General features: G+C 40.0%; 1 protein-coding gene across 3 annotated transcripts in view; it reads right to left on the reverse strand.

Annotated features, from left to right (window-relative positions):
• dlgap1a (discs, large (Drosophila) homolog-associated protein 1a) overlaps window positions 1–15310 on the reverse strand; it is a 110742-nt gene that overhangs the window by 16504 nt on the left and 78928 nt on the right. For all 3 annotated transcript variants that reach the window (XM_068737670.1, XM_068737668.1, XM_068737669.1), the window contains 6 exons: window positions 8507–8631; window positions 6117–6242; window positions 5764–5922; window positions 5590–5672; window positions 2555–2600; window positions 363–644 (listed from right to left, as the gene is read on the reverse strand). In XM_068737670.1, the coding sequence (XP_068593771.1) occupies window positions 363–644; window positions 2555–2600; window positions 5590–5672; window positions 5764–5922; window positions 6117–6242; window positions 8507–8631 (821 nt within the window). The remainder of the gene's footprint in view (window positions 1–362; window positions 645–2554; window positions 2601–5589; window positions 5673–5763; window positions 5923–6116; window positions 6243–8506; window positions 8632–15310) is intronic.

Raw genomic sequence — 15310 nt, forward strand, 5'->3', positions numbered from 1 at the left:
ACGTACGAAAAATAGTAACTTTCCGTAAGATATCATACAAACTGTTGAGGTATATGGATATGTTGATAGAGCTGGTGTGAAAAACTGAGTATAGAGAAGAAATAATACAAAAACTATTTACACTTGTCATTTCAGTTGTCTCATATCAAGATAAATTCCAGATGTCTGTGGAGAGATATGGAGATGGATGCATGAATAGACTAAGTTAAATTATAAAAATTGCCTATCCTTTTACCAGCATGTAATCATGAGTAAATATTAAATTAGTAAAGGAAATGCCCAGGCACTTCTTTTGTAATTGATCCACATATTGATGCTTTTCTCATTTTCTTTGGGTTATCACTGAACATGGTCCCACATACCTCTAGAATAGCAGAGCTGTTGAAGTTGACATCCAGTGAGTCATCCGTTACACTGTCTATCCATGGGTCTGGAGGGGGGAGAATGGACGGGTCAAAGCCCACATCATCATAGTCATCGGAGGCACAGGCATGGTAGTGGTTCCCTGAGCCCTGGATGCTGACGGTAGAGGTGGCAGCATCGCGGGAGTATTGTCGAGAGAGGGCACCGGACGACAGGACTTCCATGTCGGTGTCTGAGGAGTCCAGAGGGGTGTCCAGCAGGTCCGGCATGTCCATATCTGCCTGGATGGAACAATGGATAAATCTCAATGAGTTGTGAGAGTGGTAACAGTCTGTACCTTTTAAAAACGAGGCCTATTTTCAGGCCTCAGCTTGAAAAAAGATAAGAAATACCTAAGTGAGTGTATAATTAAATAAAAAATAAAATAAAAAAAATGCATATATATTTGAGATGTGAAAAGTCATGGAAATATCAGCATACATGTTACAGGTTAACATAAGATTAAGATGGAACACAGCACAACTTGGAAAATTCTAAAGCTCGCCCTGGAAAAACAGCAATTTCAGGATATTGTTTTTTGGAAATTATGGAAATCCAAGATTTAAAATATTCCCAGCTCTTATAACAACTGATAAAGGCTCTCTATACACATTTATACATAGATACAGTGAAACATTCATAAAATATAGAGCATATAAAATTGCAAAACTGATGAAATATTCCAATATTTGAATAAAAAAATATTTTTTAAATTAAAAAACACTCTATATCACTTCTGTTTATCACTCCTGATGTTGAATGAATCAAAAGACAGAAGATTGGGCTTTTTTGAGTGTTTTAAGCTCTTTCTAAGCCCTTTTTATGGTCATTTTATGGTCACATACTGCTTCAGATTCAGCCCACTCTCTCTGTTTAAGGCTGTATCTCAGCCCCCCTTTCTCCGATTTTCACCATTGAGACCTCCTTCGAACCGTAGAAGCCAATAGAATTGCCTGGAATTGAAAGCTAGATGATTGACAGCACTATTAGCCAATGAGAATGATAAACGTCCCATCTGATGGCAGATCTGAAATCTAATTTGCTGAGTTTCCAACACTCCCAAGAAGCCGAGGAGTGTCGGAGAGACACGAATCGAACGGATTCACACAGAGCACATGCAGCTGGACATACCAAGCAGTGAAAGTACGGAGATATTTCATTTTTTCGCTGAGATTCGACCAAAAGTGAGTACAATATTCGATGAAAGCTGTGTGACTTTTTGTGTTTGAAGCTGAATATCTCTGCGATGGTTTACCGGAGAGAGAAATGGAAGATACGTCCGTAATCTCCGTCAAGCAGACATACTTTTTCATCTGCATGTTCGTCGGTAGCACATTGCTAACGGACAGTAGCAGCTGTTTTCTCCGGTCTTTTCCAGTCATATTGAGTTATGATTTATGATATTTTGTTATTTGTTTGCTTGGCTGATGGGAGATGTGTTTGTCTCATGTAGAAGTGACCTAGTTCATGCTGTTCCCAGGACGCTGAGGTTTCTGCAGAACTATAACATCATTATATTCGTTCTTCGTGGGTTCTCTGCCAGTTACTTTTAACACAAAACTCTCTAAGTTTTTATGTACTACGTCCCCCAAATGGGGGACGCTCGGGCTTAAAAGTCTTTGTTTGACCACTCGCTTCCTAATTATATTCAGTCTAATTGGCCCGGGTAGAACTTGATTGTAGTGCTGCACCATTTTGGATAGGGTTGAATGACTCCGGGTCTATTTTTCCAGCTGTCCTTGAGTTCCTCTTTTTTAAGTTTTTATGCGCATCCCATGCTGATATAGATTCATTTCAGATGGATTCCCAATTTTGGTCCCTTACTGCCCGCAGCTTCATAACCACAGTCTGAAAGCTTTGCAAGGAAAATGTGCCCCATTCAGTGGACAGTTAAGTAGTGTTTAATGTATGCTTAAAAAAAATGTAATTTTTGTTTATGTATCTACTATCAGGGACTGAAATGAAACAACCTCATCCTTCACACACTAAATGATCTGAGAGGACCCACACAGTTGTTAACTCTGTCTAACTATAGACATTTTTGTAACTAATAAACAGACAGTGGACAGACACAAAAAACACAAGTGCTGTGGAGGAGGTAATGATTTGAGTGGGGTAACTCGATAACAAAACAGCAGTTGTGGAAGCTTACCTGTACAGCTGCTGTCACACTGTTGGAACGCTGGAACCGACGATACCTGAAGACAAGAGAGAGAGACCGAAAACACTTAACACCAAGATTTTGTTCAGGTCTGCTCTGAGTGATCAATTTCATGATTCAAGTGGGGTTGATGAAATAAGGCTTCTATTTTTTTTAAATTGGTTACAGGTCCCAATTGACCCTTCACTAAGCCTCGCTCCTGCTGCTACTCCATCAAACTGCCAGAGCCCACACTGTCACTATCTACACTCTCTGAAGAAATATGATCAAAATCTTGTAAAAAACTGAAGAGTCCTTTAAGAAAGAAGCAGACGGAAGGGTCTACAATATGTGTTTGATATATACAGGATGTCAAACTGATTCAGCAGTGAAAACAGGTTAAAAAGATAAAGATAGAAACTAAAGCTACATGTCACAGTGTAAAAGTGAACTGCCACATCACCTGGAGATCCAGACTGAAGACAATGAAATAAAGAAACAACACTGTTCCTCTTTATTCACTGTTACAATCATTAAAAAGCAGAAGCAGTATGTGTAGACATTCAGAGTATACCTTCAGTAGCTAACGTAGCATAAAAATGCTAACGCTAGTTAATGATTTGCTAATGTTAGCTCCACAGGTTTTTAATGTTGATACGTAATGTTTTAGAAACATATATCTCCTTCCAACCTCTCCAGGTAACAAGTATCACTATCACACAATGTTTAACCATGACGAGCTCCAAATCCACTAAACCAGCCTGAAGATGAAGAACATCTGAAATCATTGATGAGAGTCTATGGAGCAGAGTCGGATAGTTGTCGGACCCTGGTCAAAGCTGACCACTGCAATTCTATGATTGGCCAGTCTGCTTTTGAGGGTGGGACTTAATTAAGGGTCAATTCACAAAGCCTAAATGGACATGTAAATTGGGGCACCTCCTGGTGCCAGGCCTGAGCAGACAGGGGTCTGATGAAAACTGCATTGAGTTTAGAAATCGGTGAAACTGGTCCTCAGCAACAGTTATTTGAGTTTATCCCAGAGGATAACCTTGGCAGATGAGTCTGTGGGTCTGTGGTTTGTTTGTGACCAGAGAGAGAGACATAATTAAACGACAGCCGGATATGACTCAGCTAGTCTGAGGAAAAATACACCTCATGTAGCATAACGTCAATAACTGAACACATCATCTAATCAGGTTGCCGTACCAAAAACTTGTGACTAACTAAAAAAACTTAAATATAAGCCAGTGATCTTTTACACGGGGAGCTCACGAGTGCAAAAATCTGCAGTATATGCAAGAACATATGCTTGTACTGTGGCTACCACAACAGTCTTTACTCAGAGTAAGCTTATGTTATTATCGCCAATAGAAACACTGGACAAAACTGCCAACAAAAAAGCAGATGTTTCATTTAGAGGCCTTAAACCTACAATCTTTCTAATGGTCTCTGGTTGCCAAAAGGAGTTTGATTGTAGAGTCTATGAAAAAATTACCCAATTGTATGAGAAAACTCAAGTGTAGTTATATAAACAGAAGTTTATTGTCCCAATCTCTAGTTTCAAGTCTTCTTCAATACAGCATGATGCTCATTTAGAACATTATAATCCCATTTAGGGTACAATAGCCAAGGGGCTACCTTGTGATCGAAAAGTTTCTACCACTGCGTTGCTACCACTGGGTTGCTACCACTGCGTTGCTACCACTGCGATGATCAGCGTTCGTTTGTACTAAAACACACACCGACAAGGAGTCGGCTATCCATTTGTTCCGGTAAGTACATTTTGTTTTAAGCCTGTTTTTTTGTTAGCCAAAATGAACATCCCAATTGACCCTTTCCTGAGTCCCGCCCCTTGAACGTAGACTGGCCAATTATATCGTAGCATCGGCTAGCTCTGACCAGGGTCCAACAACTATCCGACTCTGCCCCATAAACTTTAATGCAATGATTTCAGATTTTCTTCATCTTCAGGCTGGTTTAGTGGATTTGGAGCTAGTCATGGTTAAACGTTGTGTAAGAGTGATACTTGTTAACCAGAGAGTTTGGAAGAAGATTTAGGTTTCTAAATATGCTTTCGCTGCTCAATTAGTTTGACATCCTGAGTAAATCCTTCAAACACATATTGTAGACCCTTTGGCCTGCTTATCTCTGAAATCTCTTCTTTGCTTTTCCAAAAAATGTATTTGATTTATTCACAGAGTGCAGTTAGTGACAGTGTAGGCCCAATACTCTGTCAGCTTGACGGAGCAGTAGAGGTGGGGCTTAGCAAAGGGAACTGATTTAAACAATCAAAAAGCGTACTACTTCCTGTGGATTTACATTGAGTGCATGAGAAAGAGATCTTTTAATGGCCAGTATTACATGGGGAAAAATGGCAGTTACCGTGTTTTTTTAAACAAATTATTATTATTTTTTTTTTTTTTCGTAAAAAGGAAATTCAAATTAGGCAGGTTTCCATCAACTGGTTTGGAGTGAATAAACTACTGCGTAGTTCATATACTCACTTCCAACTCGTCAAATACCAACCCTTGGAGAGAAAACTTTCAATGTTTCAAGTGGGCAACTCTTAATTGTTCTTTCATGTCAGCTAGTATTGGACATATTCCATGCTATCCGGTGACAGGCATTTGCACGGTATAGGAACATCCGAGAAGACACCAACAGCAGAAACAGTTGATCAGTCATGTGAGGTACATTTTTGCTACATTCGAAATTATTTGGCAAAGATGATTCCATATCCAACATATCACATCAACTGTTTTTTAACAAATGCAAAAACTACCTCAAGTGAGTATAAAAACTTTTTTCACAATTGAGGAGGTTTTTTCTAAATTTCACGTTTCCAACCAGCTTGGGAAATGTGTAAAACCTGTTTCGGAGTTTATATGGACATTTGACTATTATTTTCAAACAGACTATATTCATCGATAAATGTCTTTTTCTTACTTGTTCTTAAACCAAATGTCCAGTTGTGCTCATGTGCCTCGTGGATGTTAAATGGTCAAATCCTTTTTTATTTAAAGGTCAACAATGAAAAAGATTACCCCCTGTCATCCTCCACTTGCACCCCTACAGAGGTAAACTTGGATGGGTCCTCTGGATCTGGAACCTCCTCCGGCCCATCCACCTACAGGAGACAGACAGGATGAGTCCATTATAATCACCAACATTATTTGCTTTATTTCATCTCTCCGTCTTCACTGCTGTCTCACACATACCTGGATGCCTATGGAGAGACATTTGCCCTTCCTGAGTGCTTCTTTCCTGTATACATCCCGGTGGTCTTCAACAACTGGCCCCCTGCTCAGGACTGAGGGGGTGGGGGTGCTGACTGTCATGGTGCTGTTACTGACGTGCTGACTTGCTGGTCCATGGACCTACATGGGAATAATAATAAGATACATAAAGTGCATTGTGAATACACTATTTACAAAAGCAATGAAAAGTGTCTTTTTTTTTTTTTTTCTTTTTTTACAAAAAGTCACCTCTCAAAATTGGGAAATGTTTTTTTGGTAGCTTTTTCAAAGTTACAATCTGTTAATGTTGATTTGCATCAGTACAACGCACTAACCTGTGCATTAGCTGCTTCTATGGCGGCTGTCAGGGCCTTCATGCTGTCGATGCTTTCTGTTGAGTTACTGAGCCCTGATTGGATGGTCATGTCACCTCTGGGTCCCTCCTCCTCCATGTATGCATCCTGGTTGGTTTTAGAAAACATGGAACATTGCTTTTCAAGACAAAGCGTTACTATGACCATTAAATCACATCAAATTTTATGTAAAAAAGCTGGAGGTGCAAAAAGTCATGACTGTTTGAAACATCTTCCGTTCCAGACTAAAAACTCATCTGTTCAGACTATGGGCAGTAAAAATAATGAATACATAGAAAATAAAAACAACTATCTTTTATTGTCTCTATCATTAGCTCTTTTTACAAACTCTCACGTAACTTGTGCAGTATAATTGAAGTTTTAAAAAATCCAATGGTTTGCTCACAATCTCCCAAATACATCCATCTTTGCTAAAACCTGATATAGTTTTGCTATATAAAGGCCCCCATTTACTTCAATTACTTTTTTCATTTTCTTTCTCTGTTTTTTGATTCTTCGTTCCCAATGGAAGCATGGGAAAAAAAGTAAGTTTTCTTCAAGAATTCAAGGTAACACTGATTTGAGTCTTTCAATGTCATTTATAAATGCTTTGTAAAGCATAGATAGTCCACACTTTAGATGAGGTCACACAAAATACTAGAATAGAATAATAAATGACTAGTAACTACCTGAATTAATCATGAATTGCAGTATTAATACACATTTATAAAGCATATATTAACATAGTCCCTAACCATTAGTGCATATCTAAATCATTATATATATAAATGCATGAATAATGCACATCTAAATAAATTCTTCATCATTTACTAGCACTTTATAAAGGATGTTATTAATCATCTACAACTCCTTAATAATTGGTTTGTAATATATATATAATACTTAATTTACAAATGGGGAATCCATCATTTGTAAAGTATGAAAACACAATCATGAAACACATAATAGCGCAGCTTATTAATCAAGAATAAAACACTTATAACTGTTGTTAATGAGTGAACAATGCTTTATAAATGATGAATTAAGTGTTTACTCATATTTAACTAATGCTTCATAGTGTGTAGTTATTATAAAGTGTTACCGGGTATTTCTTTAAGCAAGTGAGTGATGCACAGTGGATTTGAAAACTGATGGCTGCAAAGGAGCTGGATCCTAATAAGCAGGCAAAAGAAGACGGCATTTCTCTGTTACATTAGGAAGAACCATTGAAAGCCACCTTGTCCTGTTGTCATATATTCCTTCTTGACATTTCAGCCTTAGCCAGTGAACATGGAAACAGCAGACTAAAAGATGGTGCTTTACAGCAATCACTAATTGGGATGATCACAGTGAATATTGGCTTTACTTTCCTTCAGAGTGGAACATTTTGTAGATACTGGTCATCATTTTCAACCCGTTCTCAACCCCAACTTGTCAAATACTGACACCAACGCACCAAGGCACCCTGTAGCGTATGTATGAGACTCACCGGGCCTTCAGCTAACTCATCTGTGTCATTATTAAACGGTCAGAGCAACTGACATTGTATAAAGTGCGACAAGTCCACAAAGGGCGGGTGGTGGGTTGAGGTAAGATGGGTGAAACAAACAGACTTTCCCCTAGGGGACCACTGTTCGTGTCTCGTGTGAAACCAAAGTCAGCGTTGACTTATTTTCCTGTAGTTTTGTTACTTAACTTCTCTACTTAACCAACACCAGTTACGTAAAACAAACAGACCATTTTATGTAACAAACATACTTATTTTCACCCAAACCACAATATTTTTCTTAAACCTAACCTAGTTTTTTTTTTGTGTAAGTAAACCTAAAAGCTGAGGTAAAACTAACCTGGAAGTTCTTTTGAAAAGACACTTTTCATTTAATGAGCGGAAACTGCCATCCCTGATACATTCAAAACACTAGAGGGGAACGTAGAGCTTCCATGTTTTAAGCGTAAGGCCACTGACCAAGCGTCAGTATTTGACTCGTTGGGAGTGAGAATGTGTTGTCCATCAACAGGAACGGGGTACAAAACATTTCGGGTAACGGATCCAGCCAATTTAGAGTGAGACAATATCACATTTGCCGAACAGTGGACATTGTTGCCATGAGTAAGTACGTTTTCTTGGAAAAAGGAAGGAGGTATTTTCAAGAATCTTGATCCTGGTGTTTTTACCTCCAGAGTGACTTCTTTCCAGTCAAAACAATCTGAACCACATAGGGAAACACTCCGCATTTCAAAGTGTGCATTTCCATAAGTGCTATAGCCCTCAGGGTAGTCTCACCCTTACTCATAATGTATATTATTTCACAAATAGATGTGTTTATGTGAATACATGAAGGACGAAGTCATGTAATAGACGTGTGCAGTACCTGTGCAGACTCTGTGCTGCTCTGGGCTGTGATGGAGATGTAGGGCTTGGAGGCTGTGGAGCAGGTGGAAGTTCGGGGCGGCACTGGAGGAGGGGTTTTCTTATAGGTGGTGATGCAAGATGAAACTACAAGAAAATGAGAAAGGGGGAGGTGGTAAAATTCTATACTGCTCATATGACAATGAGATCTGGTCTTCCAATTCTAAACAAGCTCAAGTTACATTTTACTTGCAAGCAATTCAAACTGCAAATGTACTGCAGTGACATTCAGTTAGATGTACACATAATATTGGATCTGAATCCAGCCAGACTGTGATTAGTCCTGTCACGATAACTTCTTTTGTTGGACGATATTGTCCTGGAAATAATTGCGATAAACAATATAATTTTAAAAATATAATTTTAAAACCATTTTATGCCACTGATATAATCATAACATAAGCATAAAAATGAAAGCACACCCATTCAAAGAAAGAATATCTGTGCAATGCCCAAGTTTTATGATGGTGGCGAAAACCCTGCTGTTTATTCTGGCTCAACTTAAAAAGACCAAGGTCATGTCCATATATCGTACGATAAGTCGCTAACATAAAAATGATTGAGGTTATGTCCACATATCGTACGATAAGTCGCTAACATAAAAATGATTGAGGTCATGTCCACATATCGTACGATAAGTCGCTAACATAAAAATTATTGAGGTCATGTCCACATATCGTACGATAAGTCGCCACCATAAACATGATTGAGGTCAAGTCCACATATTGTACAGAAGTTACTAACGTATAAAAGATATAAGGACATGATTTTGATCGTTTCAATCGTATCGACTATGTAAGTATTGTGACAGACCCAACTGTGATTTCTTAATGTGTCATTAGCTCTGAACTAAACAAGGTTTAACAAGGTTACTACTTTGATGGTGTGACTCTAAGGTGATGCTCTGGAACATTTGTTCACACACAAAAAAACGACCAATGTTTATGTTTTCCTTGCAATGGTGGTTGTATAAATAATGACTCTCATTATGAATAATGTTGTTAGTTGGGTGATTGGTTTTGACATTGAAGACAGCAGTTCATATCACATAGCAACAATATATATATATATATATATATATATATATATATATATATATATATATATATATATATATATATATATACAGTGCTGTGAAAAAGTATTTGCCCCCTTCCTGGTTTCTTATTTTTTTGCATATTTGTCACACTTAAATGTTTCAGATCATCAAAATAATTTTAATATTAGACAAAGATAACCCGAGTAAATACAAAATGCTGTTTTTAAATGATGATTTAATTTATTAAGGGAGAAAAGCTATCCAAACCGACTTGGCCCTATGTGAAAAAGTAATTGCCCCCTAAACCTGATAACTGGTTTTGTCACCCTTGGCGGCAACAATTGCAATCCAGCGTTTGCGATAACTGGCAATGAGTCTTTCACATCGCTGTGGAAGAATTTTGGCCCACTCTTCTTTACTGTTGGTATGATGTTGTTTTTATGAAATGCTGTGTCAGTTTTACGCCAGATATAACGGGACGCACACCTTCCAAAAAGTTCAACTTTTGTCTCGTCAGTCCACAGAATATTTACCCAAAAGTCTTGGGGATCATCAAGATGTTTTTTTGCAAATGTGAGACGAGCCTTTGTGTTCTTTTTGGTCAGCAGTGGCTTTCGCCTTGGAACTCTCCCATGGGTGCTATTTCTGCCCAGTCTCTTTCTTATTGTTGAATCATGGACACTGATCTTAACTGAGGCGAGTGAGGCCTGCAGTTCTTTAGATGTTGTTCTGGGGTCTTTCCAGACTGATTCATGTCAGTTACTTTGTTTCTCATCTGTTCTTGAATTTCTTTACATCGCGGCATGATGTGTTGCTTTTAGAGATCTTTTAGCCGACTTCACTTTGTCAGACAGGTTCTATTTAAGTGATTTCTTGATTCAACAGGTCTGGCAGTAATCAGGCCTGGGTGTGGATAGTGAAATTGAACTCAGCTTTCCAAAAAATCACAGTTCATTCATGATTTATCAAGGGGGGGCAATTACTTTTTCACATAGGGCCAAGTAGGTTTGGATAGCTTTTCTCCCTTAATAAAAGAAATCATCATTTGAAAACTGCATTTTGTATTTACTCGGGTTATCTTTGTCAAATATTAAAATTTGTTTGATGATCTGAAACATTTAAGTGTGACAAATATGCAAAAAAATAAGAAACCAGGAAGGGGGCAAATACTTTTTCACAGCACTGTATATATATATATATATATATATATATATATATATATATATATATATATATATATATATATATTCTTAAAGGACCGGTGTGTAGCATTTCATGGGATCTATCAGCTGAAATGCAATATAATATTCATAACTATGTTTTCATTACTGTATACTCACCTGAATTTGAGTAATTTCATAGCTTAAAATTAAGTCCTCCGAATGGAGTCCGCCATGTTGTACAGCCATGTTTCTACAGTAGTCCAGAATTGACAAACCAAACACTTACTCTAGAGCAGAGGTCTTCAACAGGGGTTTTTTTTTCCAAACATGAATCTATCCATTATTTTAATAGTTCAGTATTGTATGCGAGATAACAGGTATGTTTATGCATGGCAGTGGCACTAATAGGCCATCACTCATTTTCGTTTACACATTTATGTTTAAAATAAAAATGTAAATTTGAATAGCTTGTATGCATGATTATCATACAAGGTATGTTTATAAATGGCAGTGGCATGGCCACCTTACTCACTGTACCTTGCACGTTTAAAATAAAAACATGAATATATGAACCTGTGTATTATTTGAATAGCTTAGTATTGAATGCACAATAACAAGGTATGTTTATACATGGCACTAGGCCCAGTTTAATATAAAACAGTTTTATACAATATATTGTATATAGTAGGGGGTCCCTGCTCCATCTCTCTATCAGTTTGGGGGTCCTTGGCCTGAAAAACATTGAAGACCCCTGCTTTAGAGAAAGACTTTCGCATTTCGCAGGAAGAGGAGCATTCTCTGCTCAGGTAGTCACTACTTTTATGTTAAAATAGCAAATAGTTGTTTGCTGCTTTGTTGATGTTCTAAATTCAGAAAAGGATTCTATGAATTCTTTTTGGAACAATAATATGTGCCTTGGAAGGCAATAATAAACTAGAAGAGCATTTGGAGAGCGCAGACCTCCAATCTCCTATCTTGCAATTTTAACAAAAGTGAAACATTTGTGTAACCGCCCCGTTATTATGATCCGTTCCAAAATGTTATGGGTTCTTCCTTGGCCAAAGCTGCACCGAGTTTCATAAAAATTGGGCGAGCAGACTTTACTTAGTCCGACTGATAAGCAAACTAACCGAATCGAAAACATAACCTCCTCGGCGGAGGTAAAGCTGATGCCCTGGTGATAGGAACGTCAGTTTAGAGAACGTTTATATAGTCGTTTTGGGATGGCAGTGACAATCTGTGTAATTGTTTTGGTTGAAGAATTTGTTTGTTCAGCTGAAACTTTAATTATTGGAATCATTCCTGACAGATAAAAAGTTTTGTTTTGTATTTTTACACGCAAACTGCAAAACTATGCATTTTAGGATAAAGTTCCTGCTCGAAGGGGAACTCCACTGATTTTACACATCAAAGTGTTTTTCCAGGTGTCGGGGAGTACTACTGCCTATGTGAAAAAAAGTTGTATAAGCCTTTTGTGTCTCCAGAGGCAGCTGTGTGGGCTGAAGACTACAAGTTTGAAAATGAAAAAGAAAAGTCTGGGGGTGTGGAGATAGAAAGCAGTGAGTTTACCGGACCTGTGTAACCTTGACTTTCTGCGTTGCTACAACGCAGACACTCTTCTTGCTTGCTTCCTGCTCAGCTGTTATTTTTGCCACTTTTCCCACTACACATTTAAGAAAGTTTCCTGTAACAACTGAATCATTGGGAGGATTTCATTAATGACAACTTGGATTGTGTTCTAGTACATCTATTTTGAACAGCCTTCTGTTACCCATAATATTCACACAACCTAAATAGTAAGCTAGTGGACTACATAACTGTGCCCTAGACTGTATTATCCCTCTCTGCTTATCAGAGTGGCTAAGTGCATAGATTGACATCATTTCGACATGACGCCATGACAAATTCATTGTATGTGCAACATACATTGGCAATTATCGGATTCTGATTCTGATTGTTACAGAACATTGCCTTACTCAAGACATAGGATATTTGTAGTGGAGAAGTCTTCTGAACCAATTTTTCAGACCAAGTACTTACATTGGAGTATTTGCCAAGTACTTGATAACACCAGTTTTAACAATGAAATCTTTGTTTTATTTCATCAGATGTTCACCACTTTCTCACTGTAACAAATGAAATAATTAATAATAATACAATTTGTTAATTAATAATGAACCTCTTAACCATGCTATTAGTTAAACAGAAATATGAAAAAAAGAAAAAAAAAGAAAAGCTGAGCAAAACAGCTAGTCACTTAGCTGGTCCACCTTAAAGGTTTGCCCATCTGTGCCTGTGCCAGTGGCGGGCCGTGTGTTTTATACCTGGGCCTTCAGTGCTGTCCTACTACAGTTGAGCCACCTCCTAATAACCTCATTATAACGCCACAGCTAAAGGTTGTTAGGGGTGTAACAATAGTACACGTATTTGTATTGAACTGTTCGGTACGAGGCTCACAGTTCGGTACGCATTACGAATTAAACAATAAAAAACAAAAAGTTTGAATAATACTATCACATTTGGAAAATGCAGAAGCTTAAATTGTGGGAAATATAATGTTCTCTCGGTGGAGCCACTGCGCCCAACATGGCAACCCACCCAACTTAACAGACAACGTGCTGTCACCATGGAAGAACAATATTGTACTCTGGTGAGGCTTGTGTCTTCTGGGAGGCGCACTACGCTACACTAGCTTAGCAGGATCAGATTTAGAGGTGCTGATCCTCATCCCAACCGCTTCACAGTCGGCTGCGAACCAATCCAGTGAGTGCTGGAGGTCACAGCCCGATGAAGACATCAGGACCACATCATCTGCAAACAGCAGTGATGCAATCCTCAGCTCATCGAACTGTAAACACTCCTCCCCACGACTAAGCCTTGATATCCTATCCATGAATACCACAAACAGGATTGGTGACAAAGCGCAGCCCTGGCGGAGGCCACCCTCACCGGAAACGAGTCCAACTTACTGCCGAGAAACCCCGACACAGCTCTCGCTTTAGGCGTACAGGGATTGGATGGCCCCCAGAAGTGGCCCCCTCACCCCATACTCCCGCAGCACCTCCCACATCTCCCGGGGGACCCGATCATACGCCTTCTCCAGGTCCACAAAACACATGCATTCCCAAGCCCCCTCCAGGATCCTTGCGAGAGTGAAGAGCTGGTCCGTTGTTCCACGGCCAGGACGGAATCCGCATTGGTCCTCTTCAATCCAAGGTTTGACTATCGGCCGAACCCTCCTTTCCAGCACCTTGGAGTAGACTTTACCAGGGAGGCTGAGTAGTGTGATACCGCGATAATTGGCACACACCCTCTGGTCCCCCTTTTTGAACAGGGGAACCACCACCCCGGTCTGCCACTCCCTAGGCACCGTCCCAGACCTCCACACAATGTTGAAGAGACGTGTCATCCAAGACAGCCCCTCCACACCCAGTGCCATCAGCATTTCTGGACGGATCTCATCAATCCCTGGGGCTTTGGCACTGTGGAGTTGTTTGACTACCTCAGTGACTTTCACCAGGGAAATTGATGATGCTCCCCCATCAGCCTCCAGTTCTGCCTCTACAGTAGAGGATGTATTAGTCGGATTCAGGAGTTCCTCAAAGTGCTCCTTCCACCGCCGGATTACCCCCTCAGTTGAAGTCAACAGAGTCCCATCCTTACTTTATAGAGCTTGGATGTTTCCCCGTTTCCCTCTCCTGAGGTTCCGGATGGTTTTCCAGAAACACCTTGGTGCCGACCGAAAGTCCTTCTCCATGGCTACTCCGAACTCCTCCCACACCCGCTGCTTTGCCTCCTTCACGGCAGCGGCTGTAGCCCTTCGGGTCTGTCGGTACCTTGCAACTGCCTCAGGAGTCCTCCGGGATAACATATCCCGAAGGCCTCTTTCTTCAGTCGGACGGCTTCCCTGACCACCGGTGTCCACCACGGTGTTCGAGGGTTACCGCTCCTTGAGGCACCTAAGACCTTGAGACCACAGCTCACCGCCGTAGCTTTGGCAATAGAAGCTTTGAACATCGTTTATTCCTGTTTGATGCCCCCAACCTCCACAGGGATGCTAGAAAAGCTCCGCCGGAAGTGTGAGTTGAAGATCTCCCGGACAGGGGCCTCCTCCAGACGTTCCCAGTTTGCCCACACTACCCGTTTGCGCTTACCAGGTCTGTCCAGAGTTTTCCCCCACCCTCTGACCCAACTCACAACCAGATAGTGATCAGTTGACAGCTCCGCCCCTCTCTTCACCCGAGTGTCCAAAACATACGGCCTCAGATCCAATGATATGATAACAAAATCGATCATCGACCTTCGGCCAAGGGTGCTCTGGTACCACGTACACTTATGAACATCCTTATGCTCGAACATGGTGTTTGTTATGGACAATCCATGACTAGCACAGAAGTCCAACAACAAACGACCGCTCGGATTTATATCAGGGAGGCTGTTCCTCGCAATCACGCCTCTCCAGGTATCCCCATCGTTGCCCACGTGCGCGTTGAAATCCCCCAGCAGAACTATGGAGTCCCCCACTGGAGCCCCATACAGGACTCCAGTCAGGGTCTCTAAGAAG

Source organism: Cebidichthys violaceus, unplaced genomic scaffold, assembly GCF_023349555.1.
Source record: "Cebidichthys violaceus isolate CVI_PGR_0920_01 unplaced genomic scaffold, fCebVio1.0.p SCAF_8, whole genome shotgun sequence".
Lineage (NCBI taxonomy): Eukaryota > Metazoa > Chordata > Actinopteri > Perciformes > Stichaeidae > Cebidichthys > Cebidichthys violaceus.